This window comes from Microtus oregoni, unplaced genomic scaffold (assembly GCF_018167655.1).
Source record: "Microtus oregoni isolate MIOR12 unplaced genomic scaffold, Mior012 000006F_ref0000085, whole genome shotgun sequence".
NCBI classification, from domain to species: domain Eukaryota; kingdom Metazoa; phylum Chordata; class Mammalia; order Rodentia; family Cricetidae; genus Microtus; species Microtus oregoni.
The window spans coordinates 459,631-477,862 of NW_024543065.1; the positions used below are offsets into that span (position 1 = coordinate 459,631).

Sequence of the window (18,232 nt, forward strand, 5' to 3'; positions counted from 1 at the left end):
TCATGGCCGCATTCTGATTTTCCTAGCATGGGGAGGGTGCCTGATTGGCAGTTCTGTCTTGTGATCTGGCATGGCCCTGTTCGTAGTGCTGATCGCAGAGGTTGACTTGCTACAAATTGACAAATAAGCTCAAACGTTATTAATTCCAGAATTCTTTGCATTTTATCTGTGATATCTTATTAAATATCTATGCATACATAAAAGGTATGTGCACGTACATGATGGAATCCTCTTTCAGGGGCCGCACTGGCAAGTCGCGCTGAATGCTCTATTTTATCAGAACGTCAGCTCCTTAGCCTCTTTAAATGAGTGTTTTAACTGGAGTTTAACAGGATTTGAAGTTAAACTTTGTTCTAGACAAGACAACCCCTGTGCATTTCATCTTGGTTGCCATTTTCATCACTTACCTTTGTTTTCTTTATGGTGTTTTGACTCATAATTTTGTAAGAGTTTTAATCTCATCTATAGAGATTGCATTAAAAATTTACCATACATTTGATTATGAAGATAGTCATCTTATGTCAATAAGATGGCCCAGCATAGACACATATGAAGTGATTGTGGGAATTAGAAACTACAGAAGCTTATTAATCTGGGAACGCAGCTTACAGTGCAGCCTCTGAATGACTTTGCTGAGTCTTCTCCAGTGGTCTCTGCGCTTCTCCCCATGCTGACTTATCTCTCCTCTGTCTGTTCAGCAGTGGGAGACATTTAGTGAACGCTCTTCAAGCTCACAAACTCTGACCCAATTTGATTCTAACATTGCACCAGCTGATCCTGTAAGTCAATCACTTAGCTTGCTTGTTTGAAATTAATTTTATTAACCCAATTTCCATCATTATGGTTTTTAGTGATATGCATGATTCAGTGTAGTGCTTAGAGGGAAATTTGGCAGGCCTTTTGATTTTTTTGTGTGCTTAATAGTGAAAGAACACTTTTGCTATTCTTTGTATTTTGGTTAGAGAAAACTTTATGTTTAAAATCTGGTACATGTGTCTGTGAGGAGTATTTTGTGACAGTTGATTTAGTTAGCCATGTTACCATCTGCTAAGTGTATGTTTTATTAAATATACTGCTTGTATCAGTGGAGTAACCTTATGTAAATATTTTATGTGTATGCTTATACGTCATGTAACATGTACTCTATATGTAAATATTTATGCAGTGTCATTTTTTAGTATTCCCAATAACATACCTTTTGTTTAATTGGTGTCTTGAGTTCTGGTAAAGAAAATTGAGTTCAGCGCAACAAAAGCAGATGGATAGAGATCACTCCTATGCCACAGAGCCTCTGTCTTGTCTTCTGTAATTTTCTGTGTTGCTTTTTAAAAAATGCTACAAAGTTCATATTCTGATTTTAAAAATAAATTCTGTCCCTATAGACTTATACCGCTATCTGCCCCTCAGATCCTTGAAATCTTTTAAACTTAGCTGGAAATCATTCTTCTTACTATCGATTCCTTTGTGTGGTCTTTTTCTCTCGTTTCCTTTACGGAGGACACATGCTAATAAGCATACTGATGAAAAGAAGAAAGTAACTAGGGAGGAAGGAGAATGTAAAGGTGGCACTTTCTTTAACGGGCAGAAAAGAAGGGTGCGGAGAGTGACACATGGTGTTCATGTCTCTGCCCTCCTCCGCCGTTGCTGAGGTCTGAGCCAAGAGCCTGGGTCATGCTGGAACTCAGCTCTGTCTTGTAGATGCTTTTGATCAGAGACAGCCAGCGCATGTCCAGCTTAAAGGGTCTTGGTGTTTAGTGTGGTTTTGGGGAAAGTAGGATTTAAAGAAAGTACTGCTTCAGCAGTAAATTAATGAAGTTTCAATGTGTTTTACAATTTTATAGAGGATGCTTTTACAGCTGCTGAAGTAAATCCAAACACAATGTATGAATGGTTTAAAAATGTTAAGGATATAATTTATTGTCTCAGGGGCTAGTTAGTATGTGGATTACTCATGCATTTGCTTCTTTTTCTACTGTGTTTAAACCTTGTCTTTGTTTTTAATTTCTGAAAACTTCATGAGAAATAGAAAACATTGAGATTTTTGCTGCAGCCCCAGTTCTGGTCCCTCGGGACGTGACAGGCTGTAGAACAAGAGTTTACTTTTAAGTCTCTTTCAGCTTTGCTTTTATTACTCCTGTCTTAGTTAATGTGTAGTTTAACTAATGGAAATGTTATATGAACTAGCAATTTAAAAAAACTTGATTAATTTTCTAATACTTAAAAGGTAGGGAGCATAGTTACTGATTGTGTTAGTGGTCTTCCAGACCAGGCAAGGACAGCAGCTGGGCTTTTGCTTACTTATTTGTTTGCTATTGGTTTGATTTTTGAGACAGAGTCTTGTGTAGCCCAAGCTTACCTTGAACTCTACTCCAGACTGGTGGGAAATGTCGAAAAAGAAAGTTGATGTTCTTATATGTTAGAAATAAAGTCCAGATTCATGAGTACCAACTCTGATGATAAAAACAGGGCATGGTGACAGTTCCCAAAGTTCTAGCACTTGGGAGGCTGAGACCCACGATTCTAGGCTACATAGAGAGAGACTCTCTCAAAAAAATCAGGAAAAGACCCAAACTTTTCATATTACTCAGTACTTTTTATCACTATCTATAACTTGGCATAAGACTAAGCAAATAAGACATGGTTTATTGAGATTTTAAACTTGAATTTAGACTTCTGAATTTGGTCAAATACAGGTGATACTATTAAATACTTAACAATCAGCTTCCTATAGTATCTTTGTGTGTTGCGGGGGTCGGGGGACATGATAAATTTAAATCTTGATTCTCCAACCCATTTCCATCCTCATTTTAGGTTCTCTATTAGGAGAAAACTCTACTTTCAGTTAGTTGTGTCCTCTTATATTAGTGTCTGACGCTTCATTTACTACCTTAATGTTGCCATTCTGCAGACTACAGCCTGTAACCACACTCTCCCATGACCCTTTGTGAGGCTTGTATAAATAAACAGGGATTATAGTTAAGTGAATCAGGACATGTTTAGCCGAATCACCATGGGGTAGGGGGAGCAAAAACAAGCTCACACTGCTGTACTAGTTTGAATTTAATATTTTCATTTAATGGGGTGGTTTAAAAACAAAATTTTGATAGTCATTTGCTGAGTAAAGGTCTGTGAAAACTCAGCCTGCTCTACTGACACTTGGCACCTCTTACACGGTGTCACACACCACAGCAGCTTCGCAGTTCTAGTGAAGCTGAAGTTTTCCTGAGCTTCCAGGAGAATGTGCTGCTAGGGTGAATGTAATCACCAAGGACATTCTAGACTGATGGCAAATGAAATGTTCTAGTCTTTGTTCTTGAGTGCTCTAGAGCTGAGCGGGTCAGCATATAAAAAGGCTTAGCTTGATCACCTGGTAGACCAGCATCCTTTCTGTGATATTCTACAGAAATGAAAGGTGCCAGAAACAAGACTTCAGTCTTCAACAAACCAATTTAATTACTGTTAGTTGATGATCATGATAATGCTGATTGTGATAATTATCATGGTATATGGCTGAACAGAACCAGAGGCAGCAGAGAGGATTGGGTAGTTCAACCCAGGGTGTTTGGGGAAGTTTTAGACAAATAAGATACATTAGTTATTGATAATTTTTTTTAAAGCTCAAGAACCCTTTTAATAGCATTTAAGAGGAAAACAACAGGACAAGCAAGTTTTAACTCAGTGTTTCTCAGCCTTTCTAACACTGCAACTCTTTAATGTAGCTCTTGTCGTCGTGACCCCAACCATAAAATCATTTTCATTGCTACTTCATAGCTGTAACTTTACTACTGTTATAAATCATAATATAAATACTTGATATGCACGATATCTCACATGTAACCCCGGTGAAAGGGTTATTCAATCCCAAAGGGGTCACAACCCACAGGTTGAGAACCACTGATGTGATTCTTGGCAACTGTCAGGAAGGTGGGAGATGGAGACGAAGAAGAAAAAAAAATCATGGTTTTAAGCTAAGGTCTAAAAAGCTGGCAGGTTCAGCAGTGGAGGCTGGCAAGCATCTGCCTAGCAGGAGAGGGACAGATTTTGGAGAATTTTCCACCCAGAGTATCAAGGATGCCCAGTAACTGAGAGAAAAAGAGAAAGACGGGAAAAAGAAAAGTGTGCAGGCTGCGTGCTGGAGGTCATGGAATTGCTTCCCTGTGTGTCCTGATTGAGAGTGGGAGTTGGCAGAAGTAGACAGCAGCCTTCGGAGCAGAGCATATCGTGAGCAAGATAAGTTTTGTGTGGTGATAGCATATGGCACACATATGTGTTGGGGGAGGCTAGAGGTTAAAGAATGTAGTTGAATCCAGATGGAGACATCTCAGTAGGCCACACTAAGATCAGCCTCACTTGGTTGTCAACTAGGAGCTAGCACCGAGTGTCAGAATGAGATAGGTAAGGAAGGGCAACTGGGGAAGAAGACTTCGCTAACAGTGTGAAGAAGTCATGGGTCAAACAGCCGATGACACCTCTTAGCACTAGAATGGAAAGTAGGCAGGACTGGATTAGGTAGGAGGTCGTATTTAGGATGGCAGGCATGTAGAAAATATGGAGAGATGAGCTTAATTGTGACAGTATAAAATGTTCTGAATTGTATTAGTTAGGCTCTCAGCTACATAATATAAACGTGCAATTGGAAGTGGCTTTTGGATGATTTGAACAGGTAAAAGAAAGTGCCTGCTGCTGGTTTTCTAATAGTGGTGTGATGGGTTTTGTGGGGTTTACGGTTTTTGATTTGGAGACAATAGATGAGAGCAGAGAGAAAGTATGACCTTTTATAGACAGTCATGCTTCTTCATTGGCATATTAAAGTGAGTGCATTATCTGAGGTTAGGCCTAGTCATCCACGTCAGGTTCATCTGTATTTTGTGATCTTCTTTGGGCTACAGAAGCCACTGGATTAAACCATCAGTAGCCAGTAATTGTGCAAGGACAACATGCTATTGAAATCTGATTGGTTGGTACAGACTTAGCATGCCTTTTGGAAAATTAAGACCAAGTTTTTTTTTATTACGTACTTTGTGTTTAAATAAAAATACGTAATAAAATTAGCTGATAGTTCACATCTTTAATCCTAGCACTTGGGAGTTAAAGGCCAGTCAGAACTACATGAGGAGACTGATTTATTTTTTGTTTTGTTTTGTTTCTTAAAAAGGCAATGAAATTATATTCATTTGAAAGATACAGCAAATTTAATGTTTTATCTCATAGCTTAAGAATATATGAAGATGCTAGATAAAAGGCTTAGTAGTTAAGAGCTCATTCTGCTCTTGTGAAGGTCGGAATTTGGTTCCCAGCATCCAAGTTAAGCCACTCTGAAGGATCTGATGCCTCTGGCCTCAGTGAGCACTAATACACATCCCCACACAGATGTATGAGTCTTAAGTTTCTTTTTTATTTCTGTGGCAAAGCACCATGAGCAAGGTAACTAGTAAAAAAGATTTTAATTGGGCTTACAGTTCTAGGGGTTACAGTCCACGATGGAACAAAGGCACAGCACTAAGTGTTCAAACATATGAGCCTGTGGGGCCATTCTCCTTCAAACCACCACATAAACAATTAAAAATAAAAATAAATCTTTAAAAATGAAACAAAATTATAAAAATATAGTTAAAATGGAAAAAATCACTTTAGAGGGGAATAAATTAACCTAACTTTAGCAATTAAAATATCAAGAATTACAATCATACAATTAAAAATCCATTCAGTGAGTGTATTGAAAATTTTGTGTCCAAGACAACAGTCTGTGCACATTTAAAAGTATCACAGACACAAACTATTTTAATGGTTTAATTATACTAAAAACAAAATACAAAGAATACTAAGTATATTAATCATGTACTGGGAAACATGCTATAAAGTATAGTTTTTAAAACTATCATTTAGACACAAATCAACATAAAAGATACATACACACAGAAACTATAAAGAAGTACAAACATCTCAAATCATCAGAAAATACAACCAACTTCAGTGAGAAGCCACCAACACCTACCAGGTTAGCAAAAACGAAAATTCTGGCAATATAAAAAACTCTTTAAGATGTTATTGATAAAGCCACATTTTTATAATCATAAACACGGCAGTGACTTAAATGTATTATTTTCAATGTTTTTTGAGAATGCAAGAGAAATCAGAACATTCACCTGTATATGATATTAATCTTTTAACTCTAGTTTTAGAGGTACAGGGAAAGATAGTGGTTTGGGTTTATTGGTTATTTACATGAATCCTGGTTAGATTCTCACTATAATAGGAACAGGAAATTACTCTAGATGATTTTGTCCTTGTAATAGCTGCGACAAATTTCTTGTAAACTGTTTAAGTTTAGACAAACAAGAGTAAGCCCACAGCCTGTAAAATAAAAGGCGCATGCTGATGTGTCATTGTCCCTTAAGGGTTTTCTGTTCACTCGGTTTTATCACCATAACAGTGTCCAGCGTAAGCTGAAGGCCAGTGCCCCCTTCCTGCACTCACCCGCTTACCGCACCTATAAGGACAGCATGATGAACACAGGAGGCGCCCCACCCTTGTGCCCTAGCTTTCCCCAGAGGGTCCCACTACACAGCTGGCCTCCTTCCTAGGGCTCCTCTCTGCCTTCCTTCTGGTTCTGAGGTCTTTTCTTGGCCTTTGCTCTTTTCCTTCCTTTCAGAAGTCACTGCTGTCAATTACTTTACTCCTTTGAAGTCGCCTCTCCATAAGCTTAGACATATTTGATGTATTGCAATCGTAAAATCCTGACATGTTAGTGGGGGCAGGGTCCTCATTGTTCCTTTAAAGTAGTATATTCCTTTATGGATAGGAGACATTCATTTAATGTACCTACAATTGCAGTAGGACAGACTTCTAGCTATTCTTGTTTTGTAGATTAAAAAAAGCAAAATTTTCTTAAGCAGTTTAGCAAAAACAATTTTCAGTCTGTCACTTAGCTTTTGAGTTGTCATGAAATATTTTAATTTACCTCAAAGGTTAACGTTTATCTAATCCCATCAAACCTTTGCAGTTTGTTTTTATATATTGTTTTGAACTCTGTTTTTAATAAGCAATTTTCATGAAATCTTTAATCATTCAATTTAAAATTACATTATGAAATCAAATTAGTGAGTATGTAAACTTGAGTTTTTAAATTGAGCTTTTAATTTTTAAAGCTGTCCTGTTTGCATTACTGTGAATGAGAAACGCTGTGCAGGAGCTTTCTGTGCTGTCAGTCTTCAGGGCCCTGTGACTCCTAATGCTGATTCTGTATTTGCTTCACTTGTCTCTAGGACACTGCTATTGTCCATCCAGTTCCCATTCGCATGACTCCGAGCAAAATCCACATGCAGGAGATGGAACTGAAAAGAACGAGCAGTGGTAAGGAAGGCACGGCTCAGCTTGCTGCTAGAACACTAGAAGGAATTAGTCTTCAAAGGGTTGAATTTCTTTCATAAAAGATCTTGTTTTGTTTGTTTTTTTGAGGCAGGGTCTCACTTCATACATAGCCTTGGGTTTCCTGGAACTCTATCTGTAGGCCAGGCTGTCCCTGAACTCACAGAGGGCCATCTGCCTTTGCCTCTGCCTCTAGAGTGCTGGGAGTAAAGACGCACTCCACCACACTAGTGGTTGCTTTTTCTTTTAACTTAGTACTTTTCTTCAATTGTAGATGCCCCCAGAGCTGCACCTGTAAATAAATGTCACTTTTAAAAAGAAATTTTTTTAACCATATAAAGCTTTAAAATGGGGGTTTTTAAGGGGTAATTTTACAGAATAAATAAGGTCATTTGAAGATGAGACACTTCTGATATTCTGGGGTTTTTCTGTGGTTATTGTTTAGATGTATTTTATATGTATGAGTATTTTCCATGTGTGTGTATGCAACTTGTGTGCCTGGTACCTGAAGAGGTCAGAAGAGGCCATTGGATGTCCTGGACCTGGGGTTAGAGATGGTAGTGAACCACCACGTGGTTCTCACTGTGTAACTCAGGCTGACCTCAAGCCCTTGACCTTCCTGCCTCAGCCTCCCAAGTACATCAGGGCCATGTGCAACACCATGCCTGGCTTAGTAAAGGTTTCTTGGAAAATAGATTGTCTGTATAAGTCAGCATTGATACCATTTATAGCCCAGATTTGGGGTGGTTTGCTACCTGTGATATAAGGATACAGTTAACCAAGTAAAAATGCAAAGTTTTCCATAAACAGATTTATATCGGTTTTATTAAAATGATTATGTTGTCTTATGACACTTTTTGCAATATCTAAATGAAGTCTTATATTTTAATGTGATCTCTTATGAATTTTATCAATGCAAATGTCTGTCTCTTGTATTGTTGCCTCTTAATTCTCTGCTAGATCACACTAATCCCACAAGTCCATTACTTGTGAAAACATCTGACCTTTCGGAAGAAAGTAAAATCAATTCATCAGTAAAGTTTCCTTCTGGAAATACTGTAGGTAAGTGAAAGATAGCATCATATCTCACATTTGAGTTCAGTAAATAAATTTAGAGTCTGGGGAGTTGAAGTATTTATCCATTAGCACTATGTTCACTCCATAAAACAGGGGACAGAAGCTCTTCAAAACCTGCTACCCCTGTGTTTGCCTTCATTCTCTGTGTGTCTTGTTAGCTCTTTCCCAGGTGCTCCTTTCCTTGTTTCTCACAAAACATTGGTTATGCATTCCTTCATGCAGCCATGGTAATAGCTTCCAATCTAGGGAGTGGGGATTTAACAGTAAACAGAACAGAGCAAGTCTTCATCCGTATTGAGTTTATAAGGGAGATTGTGCTGGGATGGGCTGACTCTGACATGAAAAGAAAGCTGATTGTATGGGTAGAACTTAAAAGCTGGAAAGGGTATGAGAACGTTGTTTAAATGAGAACAAAGAATGCTTTATTAGAAGATAAGGTTTGACTTAAAATTTGAAGGAGCGGATTGACAGCTCTGTGATTGTGGGAATGATGACTGGAATGCAGGCAGCTGCCAGTGTGCAGCCCTCAGGCAGGAAGCCGGGTCTGTAGAGCAGCAGGCAGTGCCCTGCAGTAGCCAGTGTGCTAAGCAGAGGCAGCAAGGGAGAGGAGTGTAAGAAATTGTAACATTTGCACTCTTTCTAATGGTGTGAGGAGTCACTGGAAAGTTTCCCAGGGAGGAGTGACAGGAGACCTGCCCTTCCTTTTTGAAAGACTCACCCTGCCTGCTCTAGCTCCAGACCAAAAGTAGGCAAGTGCTGAAATAGGAGATAGTTAACGATGGTGACTTGGGCTAGAACGGGAGTGGTACAGGTAGTGAGAAGTGGCCAGATTTGGGACTATACTTTATAATCTCTATAGAAGGGCTTTGCTTACCTGTATGTCAGTAGCAAAATGGCATCACCTGAACTCTTGGCAGATTGTAAGAAAACGAAAGGCATACTATGAATCTAGCTGTGCACGTGATGGGGGCATGAATGGGCTTGTGCTTAGCCTTGGCTCTGTTCTCTGAGTATCTCATGTCTACACAAATGCTTTACATTTGGAAAAAGAAAGTGGAAACCAGAAGCATTCGGGGCCCAAAGCTCTTCATATAAGGGATATTCGATCTTATAGTTAGGATTTTGTATGAGAAGCAATTGTAATATGTGTGTGTGTGTGTGATTTTTATGATTTATTTTGAATATTTCTATCTCATTAGATATTTTATCTAGATTGTAACTTTTTCTATCTACTGTATTCCTATGCATGATGTATTTGATTTTTAAAGTTGGTAACACTGGAATGAACTGTTAGCCTATTTAGCAGCCTTTGAATATCTATGATTTGAAGCAGTGAAACAGTCTATTACTTAGGTTTGTGGTAGAGAGAGTAAAAGGCAAAGAAATGAACATTATTAACTAGGGTGTATCTATTTCTCAGCAGATGGGTACAGTAGTTCAGACTCTTTCCCTTCTGACCCGGAGCAGATTGGAAGCAGTGTAACTCGTCAAAGGTCAGTGTTTGTATCACACTGTGTGGCGATCTCCTCATGCACTTTAATATTTAAAGTTACTTAGGGCTAAGCACAAAGTATGTGCTCTCTGAAATCTGTTTAATACCTATTTGTTTATGTAAAAGACAAATATTTTGGTTCTACTTGTTAAAAATTAAAGGGAACCCTTATTATTAGTATTGTTTTGTTTTTATGTGTTTTATGAATGGTCTAAAAAGGGCTGATAATTTCTTAGCAGTAGACGTTAATGCAACCCTTTGTGTCAGCTATAGAACAGTGAGAGTCTAAGTGATAACCATGTAATAAGTACCCCAGAATATTGTTTTAAACACCCAGGGCATGTCCAAATGGGAGCTACCTACTCACTCTGCAGCCTTACATGCTGCACAGTAATACATGGACTAAGCAAAGGATGATGGTGGAGGTTTATCTGCTCAGACATAGAGGATAGATGGAACTTTTACTTCTCACACTTTGTATATGTTGACTATCCCTCTGCTGCATGCTTGTTGGAGAGAGAGATGAGCATCCCCCCTCCCAAATTTCCAAGGAACTTAGAAAGTCAGAAGACCATTTCCTTTCTTTGATGTAAGGAGTTCTCACATGTTTCTTAGAGTTTTCAGCTATTTTGGAGTTTGTTCTTTTTATTCCTGTATGTGAGCATCTGTTTGTCAGAGCCCTTTCAGACTTTGATCCCAAAGAACAGAATCTCTAGGGCTAGTTGAACTTCACTTTAGTCACCTCTAAAGTGGGGTACCTCTGGTGCACCGCTCAAGCACCTCACAGTGTGGCCAGACTACGTTCCACATTCGAGCTGTTGAAGAGTAACCATGTGGAGGTTCTCTGTTTTGAAAATAGGTTTTCAGGCCAGTGTTGCCTTTAGTTGAATGCAAGAAATCACAAGAGATTCATGGTCTTCTTGATGAAAACAAGTTGATGTAGCTTCTAATTTTTAGCAAGTTTGTTTATGACTTTATAAAAAAGTTGTTCAGCACATTAAGTAATCATTTGTTTCTGACACAGCATAAATAGTGCTGCTCTTATTAGCTCTAATACCTTCATAGGTGCTGCTTGGAAAAGTGTCATTCTAATAAGGTCTGTGGCTGTTCATCCAAGTTTGAATGCTTAAAAAGGATCAAGCTCCAGCATTGACATAACCAGTTATGATGGGTAACTTTTACAGGTCTCATTCAGGAGCATCACCTGATAACACTGCACCACCACCTCCCCCTCCAAGGCCACAGCCCTCTCATTCTAGATCATCATCCCTAGATATGAATCGGACCTTTGCAGTTACCACAGGTAGGGAGGGGCTAGGGGATCATAATATGCATTAATTGGGCTGGAGAGATGGCTCAGAGGTTAAGAGCACTGACTGCTCTTCCAGAGATCCTGAGTTCAATTCCCAGCAACCACATGGTGGTTCACTGCATTCTGTAATGAGATCTGGTGCCCTCTTCTGGCCTGCAGGTATGCATGGAGGCAGAGGCTGGTGGCTCTCTGAGTTTAAGGCCAGCCTGGTCTATAGACCTAATTCCAGGTCAGCCAGGGCTACACAGAGAACATGTGTCCCCCCAAAAAAATAATAAAATAAAAACATCAAATGAAAAATACTTTTTTATAAAGTGGGGAGAATGTTGTTTTACTAGCCACTAAGGTGTTTTGGAGTACAAATAATAATGGTAGAACTTGAGAAATCCCACAGGAAATTTGAAAAGATGTTTTTGCATCTGTGTTAAGGGTGTGTTGTAGGGGACAGCAGAGAGGAACCATGACTCCGGGATTTTAATATTTTTACAACTGGAGGTATCACAACTACATAAACTGAAATAGAGAAGCAAGGGCAGAGATGGTGTTTTAATTGGTGTGATTAAAGGCTGTGGGAGTGAGGGAAAATGTAAATAATCAACAGACTATTGGACCTTTGAGCCAAGAAAATGGAAGTACTGAGAACTGTTTACACGGAGATGGTAGTTTTAAGTTAAAGGGACGTTTTAGAGACTTTCATCTGGAAGCTAAAGAGCAATCAGAAGCCCAGAGGAGAAAGCCAAGAACAGGTTACTGTTAAAGAAATATGCAGGAGCTTGTCAACAGCCCTCATGTAGTGGAGGTGACAAGAAATGAAGTTGGAAGAGAGGCCATGAAGTTGGACCATTAATTAGGTCACGTGTAAGGCTTTTGTTTTGGAATTTGTTTTAAAATGGTCTCATGAGGCTAGCTGGCCTCGTACTCATTGTGTAGCCAAAGTTGACTTTTTGAGCTAGCTTCTCATCGCCTTACCTCTACTTTCCAAGTTCTAGAATTACAGGTATGAGACACCATGTCATCTGGTCAAACCAGAGCTTCAAGCAAGCTAGACATCTACGCTACTGCCGTGCTATAGCCTCAGCCCCTTGGAAAGTTACCAAGTGCTCTTAGAAATGTTTTGTCATGTGGGCACATTCACCTGTTTCTTCTACAGTAACGTAATTCCCTAGTCACTAAAGAGATTGGTATATTCTCACAGGACAGCAACAGACTGGAGTTGTTGCCCACCCTCCTGCAGTGCCTCCAAGACCTCAGCCCTCACAGGTACTTCTCATATGTTCTGTTAAAAATGGCAGTTACTGCCATCCTCGGGATCAGTTTCTGTCTTAGACAATCCATTCTATTTATAATTATCTGTAAGGTCGGCACTTAAGTCAGTGACATTAAGTATTCTTGGAAGCTAAGGATTCCAATAATAATTTGGGTTACTAAGAAATAAATAAAGCTGTCTCTAGCAGAAAACCAGTGGGTTAGGAGATGGAAATAAGTGATGTCCTGGGTCCAGCACTGACTCGTAGACAGAATCCACTGTATCTTCCTGAACATTTGCATCCCTTCTAGGTCAGAACTGGAGTGCTGCTGTAGACATTTTTATAGACTAGCTAGGGGACAGCCTTGGTGGCTCGTAAAGTTAAAAAGCGCATTGAGAGGTCCAAGTGAAATGAAGGAAGGCGGACCCAGAAGATAAAGAGTAAGCACATTCCAAAGAAAAGGAATGGCATCCGCAGAGGCATGGAGATATGTTATATATACATACACGTGTACACACACACACACACACACGTACACATACTGCACGCATATACATATATGGTTAAAGATGTCGACATCTTATTGAGAGAAAGTCAAGTTCAGTACAGGCTGACAGACTGTGCATCTGTATCCAGGACATTCACTAAAAGTGTTACAATATGAAGATCACCACACTGTGACACTGGGGACGCTAATGAAATGCATGCTTCTGTGTTCTAACCCATTGTACAGGCACCTGGTCCCTCAGTGCATCGCCCAGTGGATGCCGATGGTCTAATAACTCACACTAGTACCTCACCTCAGCAGATACCAGAACAACCAAATTTTGCAGATTTCAGCCAATTTGAAGTATTTGCTGCATCAAATGTAACTGAAGAACAAGACAATGAAGCCGAGAAACATCCTGAGGTCTTGCCAGTGAGTTTCTGGAGTTCAGCTCCTTTGTGACGGTCTCTTCCCTTATGCTATAAAGAGGACTCTTGAAAAAGCAGATTAAATTAGCAGAGGCTTGAGTAAAACACCTGCTGCTGACTCTTAGAGGCTATGTATTCCCTAAATCTATGCTTCTCAGCTACTTTATTGGCCTTTAAGATCTGATACTTGCAATATGATTTTTAGTAAGATTGAGGGGTCATGGCCAGGGTTAGGTATGGTGTGACATACACTTACCCCTGGTCCTGGTTAATACCGCTCTGGGAACGTAATGCTAAGCATCTGGTTGTATGAATTGATAAAGAGTTCCATAGAATAAGAAGCTGTTTACCAAGCTACACACTTCAGCAAACACACACACACACAAGCACTCTCAAAAACACCACTGTGCCAAACTTAGCCTTTATATACTGTTCTAGGAGACTGTAGTTTTAGTGGTCAGGAATCTGTGGCATTGTTTGTATGAATCTCAGATTTAAATCATTGAAATGGAAGGAGAAAAGTAGTACTGACATCTCCATTCTGATTGCTCCAACTGTTGCACCTCTAACAGATGGAACAACCCATGTTAATTTGACTGGCATAATCTGAAGATTTCATGGGTCTAAAACACAGGGAAGCTCTTATTGGCAACCCCTTTAGCTCAGCTGGCTCATTAGGGAAATGGACTGTGCTGCAGAAGGTGGTGGTGGACATGGGGGCAGAGGTAGATGTGCCCAGGAGACTGTTGTTCATTTGCTTGGATGGATCTCTCTCTCTCTCTCTCTCTCTCTCTCTCTCTCTCTCTCTCACACACACACACACACACACACACACACACACACACACCAGTCCCAAGAGACTCGCCTCTCAGCAGCAAACATTGTCAGTTTCATGACGTCTCTGCTCTCAGGTCTTGATTTCCAGCTTCAGTGCTAGGGAAAGTCATCTGTCAGTGTTTTCTCGGTGTGGTTCATCCTACCTCAGATTTTCAGTATGAACAGCTCCCAACATCTTACTTTGTTAAACATTCTGTGCTTTGCTATGTGTAATTATGTAGTAATGAGATACTATATCCATCTCTAGGCTGAAAAAGCTTCTGACCCCGCAGGCTCTCTTCGGGTTGCCCAAACAGACGGTAAAATCGAAGAAAAGACAGCTGCTAGTGTTCCTGCCAATGTGGTATGAAAAGTCTTTCTTAATGTGGATGGTTTTGTGTGCATGAGGGGACTACCAAGATGCCTGTGGGAATAAAGTGAGCTGAGCCTGGTGTGGTTGCTGCGCAAGAGGCAAGAGGATCACGAGCTCCAGCCTCAACTGCATGGCGATAAGCACCCGTTCCTGTTTCCCCTTAACTGTTGCCACAGATACATAAATTACATTAAAATGAGACAAGTAACCTCCTTTTTTAACAGCAAGTGGCTTTAAAAAGGCAATTGGTGTTAGCAAAATGCTAATTAAGTCTGAATGTCACTAAGAATGCTCATTTCTCTTGTATTTTAGAGCAAAGGCACAACACCTCTGGCTCCACCACCTAAGCCTGTTCGGAGAAGATTAAAGTCAGAAGATGAGTTACGGCCAGATGTGGATGAGCACACACAGAAGACAGGTGTCTTAGCTGCTGTCCTTGCCTCACAGCCTTCGATTCCCAGGTAATCCAAGCTATTCCTCAGTATATTTAATTACCAACAACTAAGCACAGTGAAAAACACCAGACAGAAAGAAACAGATCTGTTCTTTGGTTATGCAGAAACTCTCACAGCACTTTCTGGGGCCAGTGGAATGGCTATGGGTAAAAGTGCTTTGCACCTGGCAACCTGAGTTCAAAACCAGGACGTACATGGTGGAAGGAGAGAACCAACTTCTACCAGTTGTTCTCTGACCTGCCCACATGTGCCATGCATGAAAAGGTCAGAGGACAACTCCTGGGAGTTGGATCTTCTTCTATGCTGGTTCCATGGAACAGACCAGAATCGTCATGCCTATGTGGCATGTGCCCTTCCCACCTGGGCCATCTTTCTGGCCAGCTTTTATGTTTCTAAGAAAAGAGAAAGAAACAAAGACGCACAGCAGCAACAGTATGGCCCACAAAGACAGAAACGTTCATTGCCTGGCTGTTTATAGAAAGAGTCTATAAGTACTTGGTCCAGGCTGTTTCACTCCATGAATTCAACAGAATAACTATAATAACTAAAGTGATAGCTATGGTCTTGGGCTTCTGTAGCTTACATGTTCTCATTATCATTGGAACAGCAAGTGAAGATCCTTCTCTGCTTGGAAGTCAGTGGCTGTAAACAGAAGTTTCTGTCCCACCAGGCTCCATAGCCATTCAGTCCCAAATAAACATACAGAGGCTTATATTAATTATAAACTGTTTGACATATTGCTCAGGCTTATTATTAACCCATAATTCTTATAACATACATCTTTTATCAGTAAGGCATTCTCATCTTGCTTCCTCTGTGTCTAGCTGACAACTGCATCTCTGCCTTTCATCTTCTCAGAAATTTCCTAGTCTGATCACCATGCCTAAACTTCTACCTGACTACTGGCCAATCAATGTTTTATTAAACTAATAAAGTGACAAATTTTACAGTGTACAAGAGCATTATCCCATAGCAAGTAGGAGTAAAGGATTAAAGACAGGAAAGAAATGAAGAGTGTTTTTGTCCCTGTGTCTTCTCAGATCTGTGGGGAAAGATAAAAAGGCTATCCAAGCATCGATTAGACGCAATAAGGAAACCAACACTGTTCTGGCCAGATTGAATAGTGAATTGCAGCAGCAATTAAAGGTAATGTCATGTCTGAATCTTAGCTTTGGTGAATGTAACACATTGCAGTTTTGGGGAATTGGAACTGATCCAATAACAAGATGTCAGTCTGTGAAACTTTCCCAGAAGAGAAGTGTGTAAACTGTTGATTTTTAATACTAAAAGGAATTTCTTAACACAGTTCTGGTGCACATTGTCTTTTCCTGCATATGTAAGACATCACTAGTCCTAGTATATTGGTAACTTCCATGAAGAAACTTCAAGAAGAAAAGTGGACTTCAATACCTCCGAGAGTACATACATAGCTCTATGTTCCATGTAATGTATAGACAACTGCTCTATTACCAGTTTATTCTTTGATCAGAGACAACTCAGATTCAGTAATAGGAATTTAAACCAGTCTAATGAAGACAGAGTGGGAAACTTTAAACCATCTTGTGTGTGAAAAAAAGAAGGGGCTGGAGAGATGATGGCTCAGCAGTTAAGAACTCTGTTCTTCCAGAGGACCTGAAATTCCCAGCAACCACATGGCAGCTTACAACTGTCTGAAAATCCAGTTCCAGGGGATCTGACACCTTCATACTAATTCACATAAAATAAAGTTAAATAAATCATAAAAAGTTATATATAAAAAAAGATGAATCTTAAAGTACTATTTTATGGGCCAGTGAGGTGGCTCAGCAAGTGAAAGCTGCCAGCCTGCTTACCTGTGTCCGCAGAAGCTGTTCTCCAGCCTGAGCACACGCTGCGGCATACGAGCTCACACGTACACTATTAATAAGTGAAAGCTGCCAGCCTGCTTACCTGTGTCCGCAGAAGCTGTTCTCCAGCCTGAGCACACGCTGCGGCATACGAGCTCACACGTACACTATTAATAAGTGAAAGCTGCCAGCCTGCTTGCCTGTGTCCGCAGAAGCTGTTCTCCAGCCTGAGCACACGCTGCGGCATACGAGCTCACACGTACACTATTAATAAGTGAAAGCTGCCAGCCTGCTTACCTGTGTCCGCAGAAGCTGTTCTCCAGCCTGAGCACACGCTGCGGCATACGAGCTCACACATACACTATTAATAAGTTTTAAGATTCTGAATGAAAAACAAAATCTTTGTGGAATCAAATACCATCATCAGAGGAAAGAATTCATGTTAACAAATTTATATACAGTTAAGGCTTTATTCAGAATTTGTGTAATAATACCCATTCGCTACAATCACTGGCTTTTCTAACAATTAACCTAAAAGCATTTTATTACCTGGTTCTGTCACCGGAAATGGCTTTGAATTGGTAGGCTTGTGTTTTCCTATTATGAATGTACAAATTGCCTTCCAAGGTGAACTAGTTTCAAAAAAGGAATCGCTGTGTCTTTCTCTTGACAAATACAGTTGTTAGCACGAAGCAGAGATAACATTGGATTTCTTTTTACTTTCAACATGACTTGGACTTTGCGTCTTTTTCAGGATGTTCTGGAGGAGAGAATTTCCCTGGAAGTTCAACTGGAACAACTTCGACCGTTCTCTCACCTATAAGCCAATTGCCGTTAACTGTGAACATGCCTGTTTGGAAGCAGTTTTGGGTTCAGAGCCTATTTGGAAACCCAAACATTCAGCTCACTGCTTAATTGAACATTAAATTTTATGATTCTGTTTTGCCCTATATGTTCACCATTGTATTTAAGTATCTTTTATTTTTTAATTTCAACAATAAAAGGGTTAGGAGGACTTTTTCTGGAGGATACATTGTGTTTGTTGGCGTGCCTCTCCCTTCTTATGCCATAACAATACATAGCAGTGATACAGGCCCTCATCATCCGTGGGCAAACCACACCATGATTGCATTTGCAGAAATGGGCATCTTATCAAGCCCAAACTCAGAAAACTTTGCAAAGGGAAAACGATATCAACCTGTCAACATCTCCCTATATACAGAATTTTATACAGGGTTTGATTCAGGAGCCTGGTGTGTTTCTCAGAAGCTTTCCTTCCTCACATGCCAACTCAGGGTCAGGGTTCATGTTTTTCTTGACCAATTTCACCCGTGACTTACTATTTGTGTGT

The 18,232-nt window shown here is 40.0% G+C and overlaps 1 protein-coding gene across 6 annotated transcripts in view; it reads left to right on the plus strand.

The window, feature by feature from the left end:
- The window catches only part of Reps1 (RALBP1 associated Eps domain containing 1), a 74,036-nt gene extending 56,140 nt beyond the window's left edge, over positions 1-17,896 (plus strand). For 2 of the 6 annotated variants that reach the window (XM_041654640.1, XM_041654643.1), the window contains exons 10-20: positions 699-779; positions 7,266-7,353; positions 8,329-8,430; positions 9,866-9,938; positions 11,122-11,240; positions 12,445-12,509; positions 13,230-13,415; positions 14,496-14,591; positions 14,913-15,061; positions 16,096-16,201; positions 17,636-17,896. In XM_041654640.1, coding sequence (XP_041510574.1) covers positions 699-779; positions 7,266-7,353; positions 8,329-8,430; positions 9,866-9,938; positions 11,122-11,240; positions 12,445-12,509; positions 13,230-13,415; positions 14,496-14,591; positions 14,913-15,061; positions 16,096-16,201; positions 17,636-17,704 — 1,134 coding nt within the window. In that variant the 3' untranslated portion in view covers positions 17,705-17,896. The remainder of the gene's footprint in view (positions 1-698; positions 780-7,265; positions 7,354-8,328; positions 8,431-9,865; positions 9,939-11,121; positions 11,241-12,444; positions 12,510-13,229; positions 13,416-14,495; positions 14,592-14,912; positions 15,062-16,095; positions 16,202-17,635) is intronic. The other 4 variants (XM_041654641.1, XM_041654642.1, XM_041654644.1 and 1 more) reach the window with 4 other exon arrangements.
- Positions 17,897-18,232: the final 336 nt, after the last annotated feature.